Below are 26500 nucleotides of genomic sequence, written 5' to 3'. Positions count from 1 at the left end.
ATAGATTCATTTCTTTAATTAAACTATTTCACCCGTTTTCTATTTCAACCTAACGTAGAAAATAGGATTGGTCGATTTTTCTTCCCTATTTAAGCTACGTTTTTTCTAGTTTTTATTTTAATATTTTTAGCTTTTATATATATTTTTAATTCCCGGTTGAACAAAAAAATAAGCTGGTACAGGTATATATCTAAATGTGAGAGGGTGAAGAAAAAGCTTTGACGAAATGGTTTATTCTCAAGCTTGGCTATGTTGTGTTAAAGCTTAGTTGTTACGTGTTGAATCTTTAATTATTCTATGTTGTATGTTGAAGCTTAATTATACGTTGAAGCTTATGTGTTAAAGTTTAATTATACGCTGAAGCTTATTTATGTTAGTTTGAAGCTTAATTGTTACATTTTGAAGCTTAATTATGTTCCATGTTAACACTTAATTATACGCTGCAGCTTAATTATGTGTTGAAGTTTAATTATATTACAGTCTAAAGCTTAATCTATACGTTTGAAGCTTAATTATCTTACATATTAAATCATTAATTATGCTATAATCTTACACTGAACCATTGCTATGTTCTGTATTGAAGCTTATCCAAATTACGTATCCAAGCTTCATAAACTAAGCTTTCTCACTCACAGGACAAACACTCCATTGTATGTACGTTTGTATTTCCATAACAACGCTATAATTATTCTGTTGTGGACTAATTGTTTTTTTTTTTTTTTACGTCAAGAAAAACTTTATAATATGGCCGCTGGTGTGGGATTGATAACTGATGAAGAAAAATGTATATAGTTTGGTTCATTCGGATCAAAGTTTAGATAAAAGTGAAGATTTTGGTCTGTATGATCCGATAAAGGAAGAAATACGTGAATACTTTTTTTGGTTTGTTTCTTTCAAAAAATAAAAATAAAATAAATAAACACTCCTCAACCTTGAACTAGCACATGGATACAGACACATTATTATTTTGGTGTTATGTTGCGTCCGTTGCGTCCGTTGCGTCATATAAATAAAAAATTAAAGATATAGAAAAACCAATAATAGAATGCCAAGGTGAAGTGGGTGAAGCAGCCAGGAAGGATAACATCATGAGGGCGGAAAATCTGTGTGTGTGTGTGTGTGTGTGTGTGTGTGTGTGTGTGTGTTGCAGGTAGCCATCGGCCACTACCTGCAGCACTTCCGGATTGTATTGTGGCAGAGTGGCTGGTGGGGCAGAGTGGCTGGTGGGGCAGAGTGGCTGGTGGGGCTGAGTGGTCGCGGGGCTGAGTGGTCGCGGGGCATCAACCAATTTAATTTTAAGAATCTTGATTTATGTGGAATATTTTCTCTTGCCGAGCGTCATCCTTCTAGACCCTTATTACAAAAAACTTTATCATAATTACTACTTTTTTTTTAGAATTATACTGTATGTTTAGCTATAATGTCTATATTTTTTTCTAACATAACATTAACAAATACGACATAAACCTCCTTCGTTAATTTCGTTCATCAGCTTCTAACATAAAAATTTAACATCGTCAGCTAATTTACATTCCCACCACACATGACCTACTACAAGCTAAAACCAACCATGACGAACCTAAACCCAACCTAAACCCAACGTCAACAAACAAACCCCTTTATAAAACCAGAGAATTCTATATTATCCTATTTTTTTTTTACACATTAATACCTCAAGTGTGTTTTTTTCCCTCAGTCAAGCGTCTAAGTGGAGGAGTTTGTGCCCGCAGCTCGTGTTAGTTTGTACAAAGGAGAAAAAAACACCCCACCAAGGATGCTGTAATAATTTTTAAAATAATTTAATGAATATATTTTAAAGATTTTTTTCAACGAGTATATTTTAACATAGGTCGTCAGGACAAAAAATTTCTTTCTTTGCCACTAGATACACTCTGGCTACACACACACACTGGCTACACACACTGGCTACACTCTATCCATCAGGGAGAGGAAAAAAACAAACATTACACGATCAAAACTTCACAACAATCACCAATGTTCAACCACACTAGCGAGAAAAACAAAAACATTTCCTTTACAAAAAAAATAAATAAAAATAAAAAAAATCGACTCTCCGCGAGGCTAAATTTTTTTTCTGGGTTTTAAGTCATTATATTTTGTTTTCTGGTTGTGTACTTTTGGGTTGGGTTGGGTTGGGTTGGGTTAGGTTGGGTTTGGAGTGAAGGGGGTTATTTTGGTCACTCTACAAACATGGGCACTGTAACTGAATTTATATAATCTACCTGTGTATCTAACCTGGTTCTTTATATCTGAGCCAGTTAGTGAAACATGACTCATTTAGGTTCTACACTACCTCTCTCCACCAGGGACACATAGGTGACTCAACACACCAGGGAGGACACATAGGTGACTCAACACACCAGGGAGGACACATAGGTGACTCAACACACCAGGCATAAGAAAGGTCATCATCCTGAGTCGTCCAATAAACAGTGAGGCATAACTGAAGTATATATGCAGGTCAACACGACACACACCACAACATACAACACCACATCCTGTCCCACATCACCACACCACACACTATATCCCACACCACCACCCCACTTCACCCCTTCACCACACCACCCCACTTCACCCTTCACACCACCCCCCACTTCACCACACCACCTCCCCTTCACCCCACCACCTCCCACCACCCCCACTTCACCCCACCACCCCCCCACTTCACCCCACTTCACCCCACCTCAACATAAACAAAGACAACAACAACACTTACCTTTTGTAACACGGATTCAGTTAATTTCTCTCTGTTGATAATTTTAATCGCTACTCTCTTCCCGGACACACACTGCACCCCGAGCTTCACCAGACCTGCGGGAGGAGGAACGGGAGGAAAAAAGTTAAAATCTGATATTGAAACAGTTTATTTATACATAAAATACATATAAAGTAAACAACAACAGCAACATTGACGCAGGTGAAGTAATTAGCACACCTTTGTACTCTACACACCTGTGCAATAACCAAGGCTGCAGTAGATAATGAGTAAGTAATGATCATAATTATAACCTAAGATGATATTAATACCACACTTAGACTTTTAGTAAATATAAGTGGTATATGAGAACAAATGTATTCAAATTACAACCAATCAATAAGGTTAAATGTACCGTATAATCTCCCATAACTGCTACTTAATCCTGGGAAAAAAATATTATATAATTAGTCTCTACGTATTTTTTTTTAACGCCGTGACTGAGAAAAATAAAGAGATAGACGGGAAACTTATAGACGTGAGATGATGTGATGACGCCAGGATTACCATACAGATGACGTAGGAGGAGGGGACGGCCACACAACGCCATCTATTGAGTAAATTCCTGACCATGTTGAGAGCTGCCTGCCTGGGTTATGACTCCCACTGGCAACTAAGTCACTTTTGATCACCTCTGTATATTGATTGACGAGATTTAATAATACAAATAATAATAATAATAATAATAATAATATTAGGGTAAACTAAAGACGTGAGATACAAATTGAAGAATCGGTGTTGACCCGTGTGGACTTAACACCCATACCAGCTGACCCACTGACACCATCACTGCCATTACCACCACCACTGCTGCCATCATCACTATCACCATCCTCAACGCTACCACCAACACCACACCATCACCACCACCGAGTCGCTGCTGGAGGTAGGGAGGACGGCTTTAGGAAGAGGGAGCAACAAGCTGGTTGATAATTACTTTTACATATATCCATTGGTAAGCATCTACTCTCTCTCTCTCTCTCTCTCTCTCTCTCTCTCTCTCTCTCTCTCTCTCTCTCTCTCTCTCTCTCTCTCTAATGCCTAACCCATATACACCAATTCTAACTCCTTACCTCCACACCCTCCCCCTGCCACACCCTTTTACCTCCCCATCTTTCACTACCACACCCCCTTCCTTGCCACACCCTCTCAACTCAACATTCCTCCCTACTTACAATCCCCTTCCCTTTTCTCCCTTCATAACCTCCTTCCATGTCCCATCTCTCCTTCTTCCCTAACCCCCCTCCCCCTTAGCAACCCCTCCTTTCCTTCTCCCTCCTTAATCCCCCTCCATCAATTCACCACACACACACACACACACACACACACCTCACGGACACGATATCAAATTACTCTTCTCATATTCTTGACAAATTGCAATCGCAGCAACGTTATTGTCAAAGCATAAATGGTGGTAGTAGTAGTAGTGGTGGTAGTAGTAGTGGTGGTAGTAGTAGTAGTAGTGGTGGTGGTGGTGTAGTGAGGTGGTGGTGGTGGTGGTGGTGGTAGTAGTAGTAGTAGTAGTAGTGGTGGTAGTGAGAGCTGTGGCGGCAGTATTGATCACCTGGACGTATGCTACTTCCTCTCCTCTGTACACACTCCTTCCCTGTCCTTCTCCAGGCTCTCTTCGTAAGATCTCACTCGCCTAGGACCTCCTCCCATCTAGGACTTCACATGCCTAGGATCTCACATGCCTAGGATCTCACACGACTAGGACCTCACCCGCCTAGGATCTCACCCGCCTGGGATCTCACACGCCTAGGACCTCACACGCCTGGGACCTCACGGCCTGGGATCCGCCTGGGACCTCACGACTAGGATCTCACGCCTAGGACCTCACACGCATAGGATCTCACACGCCTGGGACCTCATACTCCTAGGACCTCACCCGCCTAGGACCTCACCCGCCTAGGACCTCACCCGCCTAGGACCAAACCCGCCGAGAACCTCATACTTCTAGGATCTGAAGGACATTCGTAGGACTGAGAAACACACTCCTAGGATTAAACCAAAGACTCCTAGAACCTAAGACTCCTGGGATGGGGCCGGTAAGCTCGTAAGGCTAGCCAAGGATCCCACACACGTAGGATTGAGACAGAGGAGAGTGTAGGGACGAGACACTGAGAGAAGGAGGATGTTATCGCCGCTAGAAGGTGGAGGAGGTATAGGATTGGGGACTGTGGTATGGGAGCTGTGGGATGGGGGGACTGTGGGAGGAGGGCTGTAGGGGGATGGGGGGCTGTGGAGGGGGCGTATGGGAGGGGCTGTGGGATGGGGGGGCTGTGGGAGGGGGAGCTGTGGGATGGGGGGCTGTAGGAGGGGGCTGTGGGAGGGCTGTGGGATGGGGGCTGTGGGAGGGGCTGTGGGAGGGCTGTAGGATGGGGGGCTGTGGGAGGAGGGCTGTAGGATGGGGGCTGTAGGATGGGGGCTGTAGGAGGGGGCTGTGGGATGGGGGGCTGTAGGATGGGGGGCTGTAGGAGGGGGCTAACAGGAGGGGGGCTGTGGGAGGGGGGCTGTGGGGAGGGGGCTGTGGGATGGGGCTGTGGGATGGGGGCTGTGGGAGGGGGCTGTGGGAGGGCGCTGTGGGAGGGGGGGCTGTGGGAGGGGCTGTAGGAGGGGGGGCTGTAGGATGGTCTAGATGAAGGATGGTGGGTTGGGAGTAGTGTGTGTGTGTGTGTGTGTGTGTCGCCCTGGAGGTTAAAGGAAACAAAACCTCACATTATTTACGACTCGTGAGGTCCACCACCACCACTATCAAGGGGTCGTACTGTCCGGGTCTCCCATATCAAAAGGTCGTACGGGAGAGTTGGGTTAATGTACCGTCGATTCGTCATACGGTCTGGAGCTGATGATTCATGAGGTCGTAATATCGAGGGTCGTAAGCTACAGTGGTCGTATAAACTGGCAACTTGTAGGCTACAGCGGTCGTAGACGTGAGGACTGAACAAGATCCATGGCTCTTGAAGATCCTCGACAGATGGCTGGATCGTGAGGCCTCCTGATGATGTGACCTGAGCCGGGTGTTGGATCCTCAGGACTGGCGCGATCCACAGCGGCTCCTGTGAGCTGAGAGGACCTACCTGGCTGCTCTCTCCTGTACCTGGGACGCTGGAGGACGCGTAATATAATACCATCACTCCTACCAGGTGTGAGTTGTACTAGAAGGAGGGGGTGAAGAGAGGAGGGTGAGGGAGGAGGGATGGGAAGGGTGAGGGAAGAGTTAGGGGATAAGGAAGGGTGAGGGGAGAGAATAATGGAAAGGTAAGGGGAGAGAGGAGGGGTGAGGGTAAGGGGTGAGAGGAAGGGTGAGGTGAGGGGAGAGAAAAATGGAAAAGTAAGGGGTGAGGGGAGAGGGGAAGAGCGAGGTGAGGGGAGAGGAAGGGTGAGGGTAAGGTGTGAGGGGAGAGAGGAAGGGTGAGGGTGCTCGGGACTATATGGCCAGGTGAGGTAATACCTGTGGTCGTGTTACTCACCTGGGACACTTAATCATAATTTATACAACACACAAGGCTTTAGTTTAGCCCATAACCCACACCTGTACAACCTAACCTAACCTAACCCAACCAACACGTGTACAACCTAACCTAACCAAACCAACACGTGTACAACCTAACCTAACCCAACCAACATGTGTACAACCAAACCTAACCAAACCAACACGTGTACAACCTAACCTAACCTAACCAACACGTGTACAACCTAACCTAACCCAACCAACACGTGTACAACCAAACCTAACCTAACCCAACCAACACGTGTACAACCAAACCTAACCCAACCAACACGTGTACAACCTAACCTAACCTAACCAGTCAGAACCAAAGGGAAATAACTTTTTTTTTATTCCCAGTAAACACAAAGGACATGACCCAGGTACCAGAAAAAAAAGAAGAGTTCCTACGATGATCAAAGGTAAACTTAACCTTTATTCTCTACCCTAATACTGGGGGGAAAAAACCACTATTGGTCAAAGGAAAGTGAAATTAAACTACGGGGAACCTAAATGTTGACAGACAGATAGACAGACAGACAAACACAGACAGACAGACAGACAGACACAGATAGATAGACAGACACAGATAGATAGACAGACAGACAGACAGACAGACAGACACCCGTCCTCTTGACCTTGGATACGAGTTTCTAAAAGCTGATGGTCTTGTATCTCGACAGAATCCTTCCCTGACATTTCCACCTACAGAAAAACGTCAAGAAAATATAAATAAATAATCCTCACCTAACCTAACCTAACCTATGGCTGTGAACTGACGTGAATAGAATGATAAAGAACACACACACACACACACACACACACACACACACACACACACACACACACACACACACACCATCACCACTACCACCAGATTAATTTAAATTATTGTTCGGACAGTGAATAACTTTGTAACGCTTAACTAGGGGAAACACTAATCCAAGTAACGCTAGTCCTGTTAACGCTTGGCTCTGATAACGCTGACTCCAGTAACGCTATCATTGGTAACGACCCTGATAACACTGACTCAAATAACGTAAACCTTGGTAACATTTGGCTCAGGTAACGCTAACGATGGTAATGGTGGTTGGAGATAACGCTGACCACACGAGACCCGCCGCCGTCAACAATCAATAATGGTGGTAATTTGATAAAGTGTTACAAGGGGTGACAGTGTAGGCGCCCCCCTCCCCCTGCCTTATCATAATCTTAATTTCCTCCCCTACACACCGTCCTCTCCCCGCCCTACCCTTATCTCATAGCTCCCCGTTCATAGGGCGTGGGGAGCGTGACTGGTAAGGGGTGCATTTGAGGGCGTGGGAGATGGGCGTGAACTAAGCCGATCATAGGGTGACGCTCCTAAATTCTCGTCAAGAGCAGAGTGAGTGAGTGAGTGTGAGTGTGTGTGTGTGTGTGTGTGTGTGTGTGTGTGTGTGTGTGTGTGTCGTGAAGGAGGAGTGATGTATCTATAATTATATCAACGTGATTCCCTTTCAATCCTTATCCTCTCAGCGTCTCTCCCAGCGTCTCTCCCAGCGTCTCTCCCAGCGTCTCTCTCAGCGTCTCTCTCACTTCTCCCCCCCTATTCTCTTCACCTCCAATCTATATTTCCTCTCCTCTTTCCTCACGTTCCATAGAGGCCCTCTCATTAACACCCTATTCTCCCTTCCTCTACACCCTACTCTCCCTTCCTTACACCCTACTCTCCCTTCCTCTACACCCTATTCTCCCTTCCTCTACATCCTTCTCTCCCTTCCCTCCCCTACACCCTTCTCTCCCTTCCTCTACACCCTTCTCTCCCTTCCTCCTACACCCTATTCTCCCTTCCTCTACACCCTACTCTCCCTTCCTTACACCCTACTCTCCCTTCCTCTACACCCTATTCTCCCTTCCTTCCACTCCCTTCTCACTTTTCTTCCTCCCTCTCCCCTCTCATTCCCCTTCCCCACTCTCCTTCACTTTCCGTCCCCTTCCTCCCTCTCTTATTTCACTCTCCTTTTCCCCCTCTCACTCCACCTCCTCCCCTCTCGATTCCCTTCACCCCACTCCCCTCTCATCATTACCCTCCTCTCACTCAAATCACTGACACTCGCACCTCTCCTCGCCCTCTCTTTTTCCATTCTCTGCTCACCTTTCCAGTGTAACCTGGCCCTCCTCTCCCTCCTCCCCTCCCTCTCCTTTCCACCCTCTACCTCTCTCTCTCTCTTTGCCCCTTTCTTCCTTCCTCCATCACCGTTCTTTCTTTTTCCTCCCTACTGTCTCAAGTCTTTCTTTCTTTCTTTTCACCTCCTTCCCTTCCCTTCCTTCCTTCCTTCCTTCCTTCTCTCTTTTTTCTCCACCCTCCATTCTTTCCTATAATTTCTTCCTTTCCTTCCTACTATATCTCTCTCCCTCATCTATTCTTCCTCTCTCTCTCTCTCTCTTTGACACCTCCCTCACCTATCCCACCCCTCACCCTCCCTACCCCGGTCCACCATCACTCCCGCCACCACAACCACATACATTTTCCTGTGTTATTTACCTTTCAAATCCTACCTGTTTAGTTACCCAACCAAGCCAGCAGGAACCAAGCTGTGTTTAGCCAGGGTGGTTGATTAAACTCTCTCTCTCTCTCTCTCTCTCTCTCTCTCTCTCTCGACCCTCCCTAGCCTCTCTCCTCCCTCTGTGCTTCGTCCCTATCTTCCTCGTCCCTCTCCTCCCTCTCTGCCTCGTCCTTACCATCACCTCCTCTTTCTTTTCCCCTCATCACCTCTCCCCTCCCTTACGTCTCCTCCCCTATGCTTCCTCCCCTTTCACCTCTACCTTCCTACCCTTCGCTACCTCTCCTCTTCTTCTGCCTCCCCTAGCCCTCCCCAGCTTCTCCCCCCCCTCTTCCCCTTCCCTCGTCTGTGTGGTGGTGGGCGTCCCCTGAATACCTTCACTAGAGTGTAAGAACCTCCTCTCCTTCCCCTCACCCCTCACCCCCCTGCCAGGTGAGTCTGACACTGCCTAACATTCACCTGTGTGTGTGTGTGGATAGACATTTTGCTAGCAGTCAATGTTAATATCCAGTCACCCCTAACAGCACACCGCCTTCCCTTACACCTAACCTAACACCTCCTTCTCAATGATAACTAATTAGATGTCTTCCATTACTGATGATGTTAACGGGCATCTAACTCATACACTTATGAATTCAACACAAAGATGGCGGCCTCAATGACGTCTTGTCGTCTTGTCAGTCACAGAGACGAAAACAGACGTATTGGAACACAGGCAAGAGTCACGAGAGTCAGCTGTAGTTTGTCAAAGGCGGGGGAACGTTCGTCTGTGTGTCATTCCGGGGTGGAGGAGACCGTCAGGAATAACACGACCCTCTATCCACAGACGGTGAGGACCAAGACACCAGCTGGCGACGACTATAGTCCAGTTGGTTAGGTTAGGTGGTGCAGCAGGCAAGAGTCGACAGGATTCGACCCGAGCGTTTTGTCCAGTGACGAGGCGGGCTGTCGTGTTAGCCCTACCATGTCCCCTCCTTCCGCCTCACGACCCTCCCCATGGTTCACCTCTTCCTAGGTCTACCTCCCATACCTCCGACTGACGAATGTTGAGTGGACGGTAAGACACACACACACACACACACACACACCCCGAAAAATTGCCGCAACACTTTAACCGCATAACACTTTAACCGCATAACGATAGTACCCAAGCACCACCTCCACCCCCCCCCCCCTACCTCCTCAAGTAATAAAGATTAAAACTTCTGAACGTAATGTTATCATAAACCATTTTTTTATTACTTAATTTAATGCCCACAAAATAATAAGCAATGCCTCAAATAACTATAACCTAAGAGTTTGGCTTCGTGTGCCGAGTGCATACACGAGGACAATGTACTCAAGAGAAGAACAACAGAACACGAGGTCTTTGTTCTTAGCATATCTTAAGTCACCTGTTATAGTTCTCAACCTGGAGTGATATTTACTTGGAGGGTGAGGTGGAGGGTGAAGTGGATGGCGAGGGTGAGGTGAAGCGCATCCACCATAGAACAGAACGAGGGAGAGGAAGGGGGGTGGGGGGTGGGGGGTGGAAGAGGCGAGTGAGGATGGATACAATATCACCTCTGCCCGTCCCTACCAGATGTCGCTTCCGTTCAGCACCACGAGGAGGCATCAAAGAGAGAATGATATCTGATACCCCGTCTCACATCATCATCATCATATTGGTCGAATTTTCCATCTTTATTCGCTTCGGTTGTGGACACTGTTTGGCACTGAGGTTATGACGAGGATACAACCCCTTGAGTGATGGTTTACTAGGATACAACCCCTTGAGTGATGGTCTACTAGGATACGACCCCTTGAGTGATGGTCTAACTAGGATACGACCCCTTGAGTGATGGTCAAATTGGTCTATTCTTTCACCGTCAACACGCTCCCTCTTGTGGAAAATACACCAGAGGAATAAGCCTGAAGGTGGCAACAGCGTGTGTACACCACCAGCGGCTCAAGACCAGTGTGTGTGTGTGTGTGTGTGTGTGTGTGTGTGTGTGTCGCTGCCGCCCTCAATACTCCCCTCACCATTAAAGTTTATTTTGATGGGGGAAGTTGTGGAGCTTATGAGCAGCCAGGCCGAGCTGCATCGTGATCAGTCTTAAAGCAGCTTAGGAAACAGCCACTGCAGTTGTCTTCCTTAAAGCTACTTAGATGATGATTATCGTGATCATGAGAATTTCTCGAGGTAGAATTTGTGACTAATGTTGTGTGTTGTGTGTTCTCAGTTGGTGCGTGTGGGCGGTGGAGAGAAGCAAGGGCAGGACACACTAGGTAAATATCTACGGTTACATTTCACCGAGTTTCACTAATTGTTGTTAAGGTCTCTCTCGTGTAGGACTCTTAGGAAGGTGTGGGGGATATCCTTGGGAAATAACAAGAACTGTGAACGAGTGACATTCATCTCATCAACAGTCATAGGAAACAAAGCTTGGTAGGGTGGATGTCTTCGTGTGTGGGGAGACGAGGAGGACCGGGGTGTAATGTGTTGGGGAGTGGGAAGAAACAAGGGTGTAATGTGTGGGAAGGCGGGGAGAAACAGGGTGTAGTGGGTGTGTGTGAGGAGTGGAGGCAGATGAGGGAGGTTTGAGGATTACTAGACCGTCACAGTGGGCTCAGGTCACCCCTAGCAGCTTCGATTCAACCTTGTGAGATAACTCCGTCCTCCACCAGGGAACAACTATCCTGGAGAAGCTGTCGACGAAGCTAGGAAACACAAGATGAACTCAAACAACGTCAGAACATAGATTATTAAAGTCACTACAAAACCATCCTACATAAACAACACACCAGGAGGGGAGGGAGGCGAGGGAGCTACATAATTCGTCCGCCTCATCAACCAGTCAGCGACCAGGAGCTTCACGTCGCACTTTCCGCCGGCACCAAATTTCCACACTTACTCCCTCCATCACTATTTCTTGCCCCCGAGAAATCTTTTACACACCGAGAAGTAATTAACAATCCTGACTCCGTAATAAAGTCCCGGGCAATTAGTTCAGTGAATCAGACTAACAAAAGTGTGGGGACATTTTGCACGGTGATTGGAGCAGAGACGAAGCTGGCTGGCTGACGGTACATCCATTGGTGATCTCCAGCAGCATATACCTATCCACCTCATCTACATCTCCCAGGAAGTATTAATTCCTTCCTTCCTCCTGGCAAACTCACATTTCAGCTAAGACATTTTTCTACGAAGATTTAAAAATTATATTTCATGAATAATTTAATGTCTTATATTAACGTAGTTTAATTCATTTTCACATTTTTGAAAATTAGTTAAAAAAAACGTTAATACACACAAGCTAACGCAAACTGCCTCCCTCATTCATTTCCACATGACCTCTGACCTCTTTCAAATCCAGCTCTGTATACTCTCAGGTAAACTAGCTCAGGTACAGAGAGCTAATTACCCATACACCTATACAATCTTGGAGGCGTGCTCGTTCCGCCCTTCACCATAATCATCCTGTACGAGACTAAACAACACCTCAAAAATACATATAGTTTGGGCAGAGTTCAACCTTCGGCTCCACAAAATGTAAAAAAAAAAAAAAATACCAAATTAGATATTTTTTAGGAGGTAGTCTGACGGTATTGGGGCAAGGTGCACGCCTGCCGAGTGTCTGATTAATCGGACCAGAATTGAAGGACTGACGATATTAATTGCTAGGAAGAAGGCAGTAACGGGAATATGTGAGTGTGTTTATACTTTATAGTCATTGAAAACTTTACATTACATACATTCATACATTCATACATACATACCAAAAGGTCTATGTATATCTCCTAAGGATCTGAAGATAAGTTATACTATTTCTCAGACGTCGGGAGTGTGTCTAAGGACTTGGGATATACAGCAGTGAGTCACGCTATATGGCCCAGTGTTTGTATATAAACCGAGGCGACGGTCTGACAGTTCTTTTACCCTCGTCGACAAAAACAATGACTGGCAACATGTACCTCACCCCCCCCCTCCCCCCCAGCTGGACAAAAACAATCTTAAACGCTGCAACTTTAGTCAAACACACCTGGTATGAGACATGATATTAAAGACCCCAAAACACCTGGTAATGAAACATGATATACACCCCAAATACACCTGGTATAAAACCCTACCTGTCTAAGAATTTAAACGATATTATTAATGTCAACAAGAAAGCAGAAAGGTCATGAAAAGGTCAACCAGCAGGAGTAGACCTTGACCTGCAGGTAAGGTTGGTCTGACGTGGCCATATAAAAGATAATAGTTTGTGTTCATTATTCTTCAGACAATACAGGTGTCCTAATAACTACCTACCGACACCTGTACCTCACATCTACGCTGGGTTGGGTTAGGTTAGGTTAGGTTAGGTTAGGTTAGGTTAGGTTAGGGTGGAAAAAGGTGTAATTTTGATTCCAATAACCTGTAATTCTGTGTATGACATCACCTCAGTCTACCTGTTTTACCCAAGTTACGAGAGTTAACTATAAGACACATCCCCCCCCCTAACCTTCTTATAGGGAATAGCTTTAATAATTTTCCAATCGTCTCGTCTTGGCTTCTCTAACTTTCAGGTGTTAATGTAATTCGGGAGATGTCAACACCTGAGGCTTCTGCAGACTCTCGTTCTCCCCCGTCTCCCTTCCGTTTCCTCCTCCTCCTTCTCCCTCTTCTCCTCTTCCTCCTCCTTCTCCTCCTCTTCCTCCTCCTTCTCCCTCTTCTCCTCTTCCTCCTCCTCCTCACACCCAACACCACACCTTACTTCATTAAAAATAATAATATTCACTCCTTCCACAGACTATCAATTCCACTTAAAAAAAAAGGTAAAAGTCCTAAGTGACGTACATGTGTGCGTGCGTGTGTGTGTGCGTGCGTGTGCGTGTGTGTGTGTAGAAATGGGTGATAAAAGAGGAGGAAGGGGGAAGAGAATGGAAGGGAAATGAAAAGGTTGACGAATGGGAAAGGAAACAAAGAAGGAAGATAAAGGAAGTGCTGAGTAAGGGAAGGTGAGAGAAGAGGAGGAAGGAGACAGGGGAGGAGTGAGGAGAGGTGAGGCGAAGTGAGGTGAGGTGAGGAGGTGTGGAGGGGAGGAGAGAGTGTGAAGGGCGAGGTGGAGAGGTGTGGATGGGCCAAGTGAATGGATAAAGTGTGGGTTAGAGAGAGAGAGAGAGAGTCTGACAATGATCTAAATTCATCGCTCGCAAACATTAATCTATGCCGAACAAAAACTTTCTTACCTCTCCCCTCTCCCTCCCCTCCCCCCTCACACCCGGGAGATGAAGTGTAATTCTTCCTCCACCTGCCTCTCTGTTATCTGGAGGGCAAGAACATGGGGGCAAGAACATGAGGGCAAGAACATGAGGGCAAGAACATGAGGGCAAGAACATGAGGGCATGGACAAGAGGGTAACAGGAGTAGACGATAAAATCAATAATACCATTCCTACCTTGAGTGACTCTAAATGGCCAAGGTAACCCGACTCCCTTCTTTGTCCCCTCTAGCCTCCCTCTCTTCCTCTTCTCTTCCCCCCCCCTTCTCCTCCTCCCCTCTTCCTGCCCGTAATCTTCTCTTCTTTCCTCTTCTCCTCTTCCTGCTCCTCCTCCTCCTCCTCCTCCTCCTCATCTCTTCCTATAATCTAGTTTCCCCTGCCTCGTATTTTTGTTACTCAGTCCCTTACCTCCCCTGTCACTCTCACTCTCTTGGTCACTCACACTCCCTCAACACCTCACACACACACACACGCACACGCACACGCACACACACACACACACACACACACACACACACAGCCACCACTCAGCTGAAGTACCAGTCACCACTCGGCTGAAGCACCAGTCACCACTCAGCTGAAGTACCAGTCACCACTCAGCTGAAGTACCAGTCACCACTCAGCTGAAGTACCAGTCACCACTCAGCTGAAGTACCAGTCACCACGGAAATTTAGCGAGTATTTTGTGTTGAAGAGGAGGCCAGAAGGGCGTATCTCCACCCAATGATGACCCAGGAATTAACACCTAATGGCCAGTGGACCCAAGGGTGGAGAGAGAGATGGTCCCGGGAGGCTACTGAGCGGATAATGCCCGGAAAGGATTGATACCATTTTTGTACCTGATTTTTAACGAAAGACAAATATTTTTACTACAAAACGAACCATCTATGAGTACTGAACCATCCACGAGTACTGAACCATCCACGAGTACTGAACCATCCACGAGTACTGAACCATCCATAAGTAATGAACCATCCACGAGTACTGAACCATCCATGAGTACTGAACCATCCACGAGTACTGAACCATCCATGAGTACTGAACCATCCATGAGTACTGAACCATCTATGAGTACTGAACCATCCACGAGTACTGAACCATCCATGAGTACTGAACCATCCACGAGTACTGAACCATCCATGAATACTGAACCATCCACGAGTACTGAACCATCTATGAGTACTGAACCATCCATGAGTACTGAACCATCCATGAGTACTGAACCATCCATGAGTACTGAACCATCCATGAGTACTGAACCATCCATGAGTACAATACATAGAGAGCGTCGGGAAAAGGTTTCATAATTACAGATAGACTTTACCGTAATTATAATGTGTTCTATAATCCTAAGAGGAAGAGGGGGAGAGAGGGAAGGAGGGAGGGTAGGGTAAGGGAGGGTAGGGTAAGGGAGGGTAGGGTAAGGGAGGGAAGGGTGAGGGAGGGAGGGTGCAGGTGGTACAGAAACTCCGGTAGGTGGTGATGTCCTCAGGGAGTACCACCACCTGCAGGAACACGCCACAACACCAGCACCACCTGACGAAGTTTACATTACCACGGCGAGTGTGTGGGTGAGGCAGGAGGGAGCAAGTCACACACAAAAGAAGCAGGAACACCCAGTAACAAGAGGGAGGGAGTGAAGGTGATGCAGGAGGAAGCATGAGAGGAAAGGATAAGATGGTAGCGAGGATCAATAACTCATTATGTGAGGTAGGTCCCATGGCTGGGCTGCGACGCTCCCGACGCTGTCAAATATGATTTTAATGATGCAGCCTCACGGTCACGCTCCAATAAAACCCAGTCTCCTGAGGTGCAAAACGTCCTCCCTCTTCTGTGGTCTTGTGTGTTCCTCTCACCCAGGCTCCTGTATCTCCCACACCTCTCATCCCTTCCTCACCTCTCACTCCTCCCACACCTCTCACCCCCCTCACCCCACGCATTCATTTGTGATTATAAATCCAGCTTTACAATGGGGAAAAACGGTGATGAAAAGTTTCTCATTTACCGGCAGCTGATGACAACAATGTGGTACAGGAGTAGTGTGTGTGTGTGTGTGTGTGTGTGTTGTGCAGATAATTATGAGAGCTAGACACTCCTCTACCTCCCGCTTCATCACCCAACCTTCAACATATAAGACACTGTGGCTTGTATCAATAGTTTTTTACTCCTTACTCAACATTAAAACATTTATATCGGAGAAGCTCACACTATCCCCATTCCGTCTCCCTACACGGGCAACACATAACCGGTCACTCAACACTTAGTCTTCACCAACACTCAATACATTACGTAACAAGCAAGACAATGTTCTTATTGTTGTCTCGTATTTCGGCTCTTAATTCTTGCGACACACAACGTTTTTTTGTTTTGTTTTCATTCCTCTCTGCCACCTACACCGGACATGCTGACCGTCACCCCTGAGTCACCACACAGTCACCATTCTGAACACCACCACACTGATCCTGACCACGTTATCAACTCCCCACCAGGAGTCCCCGCAATTCATCTGTTAATCGACCACTCACTCCACCGATCCTTTCATCTGGCCACCAGTCACCACGGACTCTAGAGATCATCCTCGTGAACCCATACGGCACGCACCTCGCCTATACGGCACGCACCTCCCCTATACGGCGCGTACCTCGCCTATACGTCACGCACCTCGCCTGTACGGCACGCACCACCCCTATACGGCACGAATGTACTGTAGCTAGTAGTCACAAAATGAATTCTCCCCCTCTCCAGCCCAGAGTTGTGTACGGCAGATGAATATTCAGCATCAACCACAGAAAGAACGTCAGTACAGGTCGAGGGCGGGTCCAGGCCCATCTGGTGGTGATGTCAGTCTGGGGTGAAGAGGAAACGCCAGGCACTGCTCAGCGATCATGCTGGCGACGCTCTCATGATAGGGGAAAGCACAGTAACTGATTGATGCCATTGTAGTATACTGCGTCTCTTAATTGATGTGCCGATGTTTACGCCCCTCCACCCCCCCCCCCATCAGTGGACCAACACCACCAGATATATCGCTGCCACAGCTCAAGACGCCCCAGCACCAAAGGCTCTCTCCTGTGACCACTCGGGCACAAAGGCGGCTGTGTTGGTAAGAAATTCCGACCGGCACCGGCTCAATACACATCGATGCCTAAAGAGGTTGTGCGGGGTGCCAGTGCCGGGTGCCATCTCTGGGATCTCAGAAAACATAACTAGTTTTTTTCCTTCCCTTTGTAACTGAAAGGTTAAGAGAGAGACCACAGCTCCTTACAGTACTTTAAGGTGGAATCACGACTCTGAAATCCTTCCTGATGTCTTGTACGGCAGGTTTGTTGCATAACCTGAAGGGAGCCTCGAGTAGATGCGGGTCTTACAGCCACGGGGCAAAAGTTGTCGAAGGAACATTTTGAGAATCCAGAGGTGACGTGGAAGAACATCGCCCCTGTCAACACACAAATGAGAGGAGGGAGAAAGAGGAAGGGATGAGGGAGAGAAGGGGGAGTGATGTGGGAGTAGATGGGGAAAGAGGGAGAAGAGGAGGATTGAGGAAGGAAGAGGAACGAGGAAGGGAGGTAGAAACAAAAGAAGAGAGGATGAAAAGGAGAAAGGATGAAAGGGAGGTAGGGAAGGAAGAGTGAACAGAAGTGTGAGGAGGAGTGTGCTTATGTCTTTCTGTACACACACACACACACACACACACGACAACAACTCGCCTCATATACCTCAAGCGTTAAGTGGTGGTGTGTGGAGCTGGGTCAATTACCAATATCTCGACAGTAAATAGTGGGTGTACTCGTCCCTGAGGTCCGCCGCCCTCACGAGAGACGGCGATCCACTAGCATTTATATCACTACTTATTAACAACACAAGACTGTCCTAACATTACCTTCCCGCTGATGGAGCAAAGAACCCGACAAATAAAGTGTGTGTGTGTGTGTCGAGTGTAGTACAGGCAATGCTCCTTAGAATACAGTGTACTGAAGCCATACCGACCCTCAACTATTCGTGTGACCTATGTGACCCTCTTTTCACCTTTCATCTTGGCAGGTATCCAACGACACGATACCTGACGACGTGTACAAGACGTGTTGGTAGTGAAGATATATAGACGAGTGGCGTTTTATTTACCATATGTACATAACTGTGACCACCACCACCACCACTATCACCGCTACCACCATTATAACCACCATCACCACCAATATCACCATCACCACCACTATCACCACCACTACCACCATAGCCACCACTATCACCATCACCACTACCGTCTCTATCACCACCGTCTTCATTATCACCACCACCACTATCACAGCCACCACCATCATCAATACTCCCATCACCACCACCATCATCACCACCCCATCACCACCACCTCTCATTTACATCCCCCACTCCTCTCTCCCATCTCCCCTACTTATAAACAAAAACATTCTAAAGAAAAATCTCAATAAAACATCAAAATCTACCTTCAACATTACAGTAAACACATACATACATAAACATACACACATACATACATAAACATACACACACACACACACACATACCTACAGTAAAAATATACATTACAAGAAAATACACGGCAATGTGAATTATGTTAAAGAATTTCCTCAACTAATTCGTATGTTCATTTATAATCGTAATAGAAGCTCATTAAATACAGCCCTAATTAATACACTAATTACTTCATTATGTGGTCGTTATTGTACTCGTGACGCTGCGGCTGAAGTACCATAGAAAACAAGACCACCATTTCGAAGGACAAACTCGTGAAAATTTAATCCTCAACTTTGTGTGTAATTCAGTGAGATCGATCGAACGTGTGGTTTAGTTTAGGCCAACTTCAGACAGTGACAGACAGAGACACACACACACACTGAGGAGGGGAGAGGGGAGAGCTGGGGAGACGAGGGGAGAGGGGAGAGCTGGGGAGACGAGGGGAGAGATGGGGAGGAAGGGAGAGTGAGAGAGAAAAAAGGAGGAAGAAACGTTAGAGGAAGGGAAGAGTGGAGAGAAATGGACAGAGGAGTGGATAGAAGAGAGAGAGAAAGAAAAAAGTAGATAGAAGAGAACCAGCAAAAAGGAAGAGGAGGAGACGGAAAAGAAGGGAAAGAGGAAGGGAGAAGGAGGGAGAGAAGAGAAAAAAAAAAGGTGCAGTGTGGAAGGCAGGAGTGGGAGGGGGAATGTGATTTATGGGGCAATTCAAGAAAGACTGGAGAGAGAGAGAGAGAGAGAGAGAGAGAGAGAGAGAGAGAGAGAGAGAGAGAGAGAGAGAGAGAGAGAGAGGAGGGCGGGGGATGGAGGGTGAAATTGAGAAACTTTCCTTCCATAATCTAATCCCTCAAGAGCTAATACAGTTAAGGTATAAGGGAGAGGTGCCTTACCCCCTAATAACCCTCATAAGACACCTACCTTATACCAGCTGCTTAGGGAAAGACAGTCTGGCATGGGTCCCGAAGCCAGAGTCAAGTTCTATCATAAAGTAAACAGTAGAATACGATATTCCAATTACGAGTCATTAAATCACTATGGTAATACGTGTGTGTGTGTGTGTGTGTGTGTGTGTGTGTGTGTGTGTGTGTATCCCTCCCTCAAACAGACAGACAGACAGAAGCATCACACGACGGTGGCTCAGCTGAAGGGGGAGGTGTAGACGGATCGATACTCTGTAGTAGTGTGTTTACCGACCCACCTGTCTCAGTGACGCCACCCTGCTGTCATACCACCACCACAACCACCACTACCTGTCTTATGTGACGCTACCCTACCGTCACACTAACACCATAACCACTACCTGTTTGATGTGACGTCACCCTGCCGTCACACCACCACGATTATCTGTCTTATGTGTCGTCTTTGATTACGATGACCAGTTTCTCGAGGACGAAGACATTGTACTCCAAGGGTTAGTCAAGTGAAGCCCTCGGTAGGTCCTTCTGAGCTGCCACTCCTGTACCATTTAAAGTTAACATTCCTGTGGTACCATTGGAACCCCCGCCACTTAGGAACCTTACAAAATAAACAAGCATTGGAACATTATAGATGAACCAGACTAGTACATTGTTACCTTATCTCAGTTACCATTGTGACCATAAACCACTCATGAAAATCACCTTAAAACACACTATTCAGAATTTTCCATTGGTACCTCATAAAAATCACCACCTACAAACATTATATTTTTCCTTTGGTACCTCTTAAAAAACACCACCTTCAAACCCAGACATTACATTTTTCCATTGGTACCTCATAAAAAACACCACCTTCAAACCCAGTAATTATATTTTTCCATTGGTACCTTCTATATGAAAGATCTTACACTCCAACCATACAATCACCTGGCTGCTGTTCATCCCCCCGTCACTCAACACCTGTACAGAGAAGGTCATCAAATTCATTACCTGACGACAATATACCACTACCTCAGCTAATTGAAAGAGTTTACCCCAGATTCTAATACCTAACCAATTAAAACCTAGGGATTATTTTTCGATGTTTTTTTTATTAGCAGTACCAGGTAGAACACGACTGGTCACTCCACCTGTTGATGCCCCAATTACTGCTGGGTCGATCGACGATAATTGGTCAGTCATCCCAGCCAATGAGAGTTCGTGCAATCTCTGGCTACTTTCTGTTTTGTGTTTGTTTGTTTGCGTGTGTTTAGGTGTGTGTGTGTGTGTGTGTGTGTGTGTGTGTGTGTGTATCTCAATATTATTTACAAACGCTTAATAACCTCAGGTGTAAAGGTGAGTCAATATTTGTCCTGAATTACGCCAGGTGGTGAAGTAGCGACTGTCCCAAACATCAATATGCTGTACACAGATTTGGGCTAGTTAGTCGAGTCTAACCTAACCTATCCTAACCTATCATCACCTATCCTTCGATTTTACTGGAGTTCATTTTTCTTATCAGTTTCGAGACAAAGTTGGTGATCTCTCTCTCTCTCTCTCTCTCTCTCTCTCTCTGTAGAATGGGAACATTAAAGAGGAACCTGACCAACTTGGCACACACATAGGTCAGGTCCAGGCGGGAAATGAATGAGAGTCAATCGAAAATTGCGTGGCCATGTTACCTGTCGTGTCCCCCAGCATGACCCTCCCTCACCCTCCCCCCTCACCCTCCCCCCTCACCCACACCTCATCTCTCTCCTCTAATGGCCTGGGTTATATATAGCAAGGGTGACGACACTCCAGGGTGGTTGTGATGGTGGCTCTCGAGACGTAATGCTTGGGTTTGACAACATGATGTTTACGTTGCTGTGGGGTGAGCCTAACGAGAGGAAGGGGGGAGAGGGGGGAGGGGGGTAGCAGGGAAAAGGAGGAGGGGAAGGGAGGGGGGGATATCGTCTTCTTGATGTTTAATAGCGATAGTTATAACCAAGCACAACCAGATGTGTACATAGTGTGTGTGAGTGTGTGTGTGTGTGTAAGGAAAGTGAGCATATATGAACGGGGTGCAAAGGTAAGTGTTGACAACGTGAGGTGAGTGGATGTGTGGGTAGAGCGGGTGGAAATGTTGGAAGGAATAACAGGAAATAGAGAGAGACAGTATGAGTGGATATATGAGGATGAGGGTAGGAGGGGCGGTGGATGTGGATGGAGTGACAAAGAGACAACAACGGGACGAACAAATATGAAACAACAGAAAGAAACATTTGAGTTAACGATATAATAAGAGTGGGGAAGAGAAACAGAGGAGGAGGAGAGGAAGAGGAGAGGAAGAGGAGAGGAAGAGGAGAGCGACAAAAGAGGGGGAAAAGGTGACGAAGGGGAAGGAAAGGAAACAAACAATGGTAGAGAAACGAGAGAGAGAGAGAGAGGGAGAGAGAGAGAGAGAGAGAGAGAGAGAGAGAGAGAGAGAGAGAGAGAGAGAGAGTCAACCTTCATCCATCGGCATCACAACACCTCTTGAGACTGCAAAGGAACACCATAGCTCATCCTCCAGTACCTGCGCCCCCTCTCTCCCGCCACGCCTGAGTTATTACTTGAACAGAGGCGTCAACACTTACCACACGTAGAGATGCTCGTGACGTATATCAATAGATCTACAACCCCTGTCATCTACTACTGTTAAGGTCTCTGTGTTTAGTGTTGTAGTTTCAGGAATACAGTAGTTTATTTAATCTTTTAGGTTAGGTTAGGTTGGGTTAGGTTAGGTTGGGTTAGGTTAGGTTAGAAATCATCACTAGTTCTAGCATCACAGTCAGTACAGTTTATTTATATATATATATATATATATATATATATATATATATATATATATATATATATATATATATATATATATATATATATAGAGAGAGAGAGAGAGAGAGAGAGAGAGAGAGAGAGAGAGAGAGAGAGAGAAGCCACACAACGGTGACCTGACCTAACTCACGAGACAGGTAGAGTCATTACACACTCTCTCTCTCTCTCTCTCTCTCTGTTAACAAAACAAACCTTAAATTCACTTGACTGAGAAAATATTCCACCAGTGAAATATTTCCCCACCACAGTATCACTTCACTTAGAGGGCGTGTATCTCTTGGTGTACTGGAGGGGCGTGGGGGCGTGTATCTCCTGGTGTAGTGAACGGGTTTGAGGGCGTGGGTGTTCATCTGTTGGTGTAGGGGAGAGGCGTGGGCGTGTATCTCCTGGTGTAGGGGAGAAGCGTGGGCGTGTATCAGCTGGTGTAGGTGGAGGCGGTATTGTGGGTGCTGGAGGGGTGGTGGTGATGGTATGAGTCTTCTTGTGTTGTGTGTTTTCAAGGTAAGATAACACTGAATTGGTCGGTAAATTTTGGTCGAGGTGTAGTGAGAGGGAGAGGGGGAGAGGGGGAGAGGAAGGAAGAAAGTGGAGGGTGTGATAGAAGGATGGAGAAAGGAGAGAAGTGAATGTGAGAGGTGAGGGGAGGAGAGGAGGAAGGTGAAGGATATGTGAAAGGGACACAGGAGAAGAAGGGTGTGTGGGTGTGTGGGTGTGTGGGTGTGTGGGTGTGCGTGAGACAGACAGAGAGAAAAAAAAGAGCTGTTATCTATCCGACACCAACAATATTATTATAAAAAAAAAATCTTACTGAAATTTAAGAAGAAAAAAAGAGACTAAATACCTAATTAAAGAAAAATAAATAAATCTCTATATTAAAATTCTTATAGACTTTTAAATAAACTAAATCTCGCTTTGATCTTTTAATGAATCACTTTCCTTATAATCCTCAGATTCGAATTTATTACCTGGAGAAAATATATATTATAAATTACCTCCCCCCCCCCTTACCCCACCTGTTCCGTATAGACTGTAATTAAGAAAGGTAATTTAAAACCGTGTGGAGTAAGACGTAAATAGTAAATACCCTTTTCTTAGGTAATTTTCAGGTGGTAGGAAAGATAGGTGAGGAGGGGGAGGGGGGAGAGGGAGGGGGGAGGGGGAAGTGTATTTGTTCCCATATCTTATCCTAGAACTATACTTTACTCCCCATCTTGCCCCGCCCCGCCCCGCCCCGCCCCGCCCAGGTAGACAGGAGAGTATGATGAGTTTAATTGTACAGGTAGACAGGTGAGTATAATGAGTATATTGTACAGGTAGACAGGTGAGTATAATGAGTAAATTGTACAGGTGAGCATAATGAGTATATTGTACAGGTATACAGAAGAGCATAATGAATATATTTCACATATTACAAAGGAGACAAAGTTAATATATTATACCTAGACGATTAAGTATAACACAAGTATTTACAATTAAAGAGAAAAAAGGCATAATAGTTATCCATGGTTAAAGAAAACGGGGGACGATTAAAGAAAACGGGGGATGGAATGGATAACCCAGTCTTTAAAGTTTTCGTCCCCAGAAAATTATCTTTTGGCCGCATATTTTCCGGCTCTTGGTCGAGCTCTTCACCTCAACCAAACCAATTTACAAGTCGACGCCACTACACCAGAGAGCGCCAGGATAGATGCGGTGCAGAAAAGTCCCGCATAAAAATGGAAATTGGCGACCTCGGTGTGGCACGGGCTCACGCATACTAATGTGGGAGTCAGTCAGTCAGTCTGTTCTCCACCAACCAATCAGTCAGTCAGTCAGTCAGTCAGTCTGTTCTCCACCAACCAATCAGTCAGTCTGTTTTTTCCTGTCAGCCAGTCAGTGTCCTCAACCAGTCAGTGTCCCCAACCAGTCAGCCAGCCAAGTACGGTTATCAATCAAGAAAGTAAATCGTTTCTACATTATACAGAGGCCAGACGATGGTTGGAGGCTGAGGTGACAACACAAGAGTGAGCTATGGTCCTCGTCCTTGTCCGAGGATCACGTACAGTACCAGCGAGTGTGAACGATGGGACGGCGGTGGACAAAATATATATATTCCTTCCTTCCTTCCTTCCTTCCCTCCGTCCCCTACCCTTCTTTCCTCCCTCACTCCCTTAGCACTCCTCTAGCCTAACCTAACCTAACCCTACCCTCCTCCCCCTTTCCTCCCCCTACCCTTCCCTCCTCCCCTACCCTTCCTTACCTCCCCTACCTCCAGTTTCTCCACAATACGTGATAAAAAAACACAACCATTAGATATAAACGAGACATATGACCCAGAACTAGCTGCCCAGACATTACCAAAGTTGTTGAGGGAATATTGTCCACAACTGTACCTCAAACGCCAGGGTTAACACGTGATCAAGAGCGAGTGTTTGACCTTGATCTTAAGTGCTGATGGCTGGAAGTATGGCTGGGATCAAGTATGGCTGATGGCTGGGATCAAGTAAGACATAGGCTGATGGCTATGACTCTCGTAAGACAAGGCCAAGTTAGGTTAGAGTAATTTAGCTTAGGTAAGGTTAGGTTAGGTCAGAAAGCACACTGAACAACACACACCACCCCACCCCCCACCCTTCCCCCCCTTCCCCGATATAGACACCTGAGGAAGTTGACAGACAGCTGAGAGGGAGCCAGACAAGCACAACACACACACACACACACACACACACACACACACACACACACACACACACACACACACACACACACACACACATACAAAGGAATAATTAGCGAGAGATTAATTAAAGCGAGACGGTAATTAAGACCGAGGAAGGTAAGGGACCGAACTAAGACGACGAACTGTTACATAATAAACGATGGTGTGAGCCAGGTAGAGAGAGAGAGAGAGAGAAAATAAGAGAGAATAAGATAAAATAAGACAGAAAACCAATGAATCAGCTACCACTCCCTCAAACCACTGTAAGAGGCAAGATTAACTTTCTGTTGATGACTTGGCCGGGACCAGCGCTGATGAGGTTGGCCGGGCCGAGTTGGTCGTGCTTGCAACAAACGCTCAGGCCAATTACAGGGATACAGAGCCGAGGAGCCTTTGACAGACGACGCTCACTCTGTTACCGGCACAGTTAGTTCTCCTGCAACTTAAATTAGTAAAATCAACTGTGTAAGGGGAAGGGAGGTTACATTCTGGTGGCCATATGAGGGGGGGTAACATGGCCTAACAGTAGCGAGGATATATTCTGGTGGCCACATGGAAGAAACATGGCCATACAAAAACGAGACCTCCCCTAATGGCCACATGATGGAGGGAACATGGCCTTACAGAACCGAAATACACCCCAGCAAACCCTAACCATCAAAAGACCATGAACTTATTTTCACTTTAGGGAGAACAGCAACAGACATTAGTTAACACATACGGCCACCAAAACCTGCCAAGGAACACAAAGATGAAGGTAAGTAACAACACGAGCACTATCACCAGAATAACTCAATGTAAACAAAAAAGAATCACAAACCCAGAATAACGAAGAACTATAGATGAAATAACATTAATAGATGAAATAACTAATAGGAACCCGTAGTATCTTGTTCCCTATACGAGGTTAGATAAGGTCAGGTCAGGTCAAGTTCTCTATACGAAGTGACACAGTGGGTATTTACTAGTGCAGGTGCCGAGGGAAGCCCCAGGTAAACGAGCTGACTCACCATATGTAAATGTACCCCACTCCACCCCCCCACACACACACACACCTCCCCTCCCTCCCCCCCCACACACCGCCTCGACCAGATGGCGTATCTCCATTACTCCGGAACTAAGGTGTGCCTGAATTAGTGTTTAACCCATCATAATGTACTTAGCCTCTCACAGCGTCAGTACATGTCCCTGTGTGACGCCTACTACCTCGCCAGTGAATGACCACAACCCATCTCAGAATAGGGGGAACCTTTTATGTTTTTCATTGTGAAATATATACATAATACTGATCTCTCTCTCTCTCTCTCTCTCTCTCTCTCTCTCTCTCTTTCTCTCTCTCTCTCTCTCTCTCTCATCAAAAACCATAGACGAATTTCTGCCACGCAACATAAATAGCATTTTTTTTTACTTCGTTTTTCGTTTGTTCCACTGCAGGTCTGTCTGTCTCTCCTCCACACTCACAACCTCCTCACTGTGTCATGTCTCCCATCACAGGTATATCCTC

General features: G+C 46.2%; 1 protein-coding gene across 1 annotated transcript in view; it reads right to left on the bottom strand.

Moving 5' to 3' along the window:
• The window catches only part of LOC121853707 (serine/threonine-protein kinase BRSK2-like), a 226800-nt gene that overhangs the window by 158423 nt on the left and 41877 nt on the right, over positions 1-26500 (bottom strand). The window contains 1 exon segment of the mRNA XM_042348044.1: positions 2741-2835. Within this exon segment, the coding sequence (XP_042203978.1) occupies positions 2741-2835 (95 nt within the window).

Source organism: Homarus americanus, unplaced genomic scaffold (assembly GCF_018991925.1).
Source record: "Homarus americanus isolate GMGI-L3 unplaced genomic scaffold, GMGI_Hamer_2.0 scaffold13041, whole genome shotgun sequence".
NCBI classification, from domain to species: domain Eukaryota; kingdom Metazoa; phylum Arthropoda; class Malacostraca; order Decapoda; family Nephropidae; genus Homarus; species Homarus americanus.
This window is presented reverse-complemented; position numbering and strand designations above follow the sequence as displayed.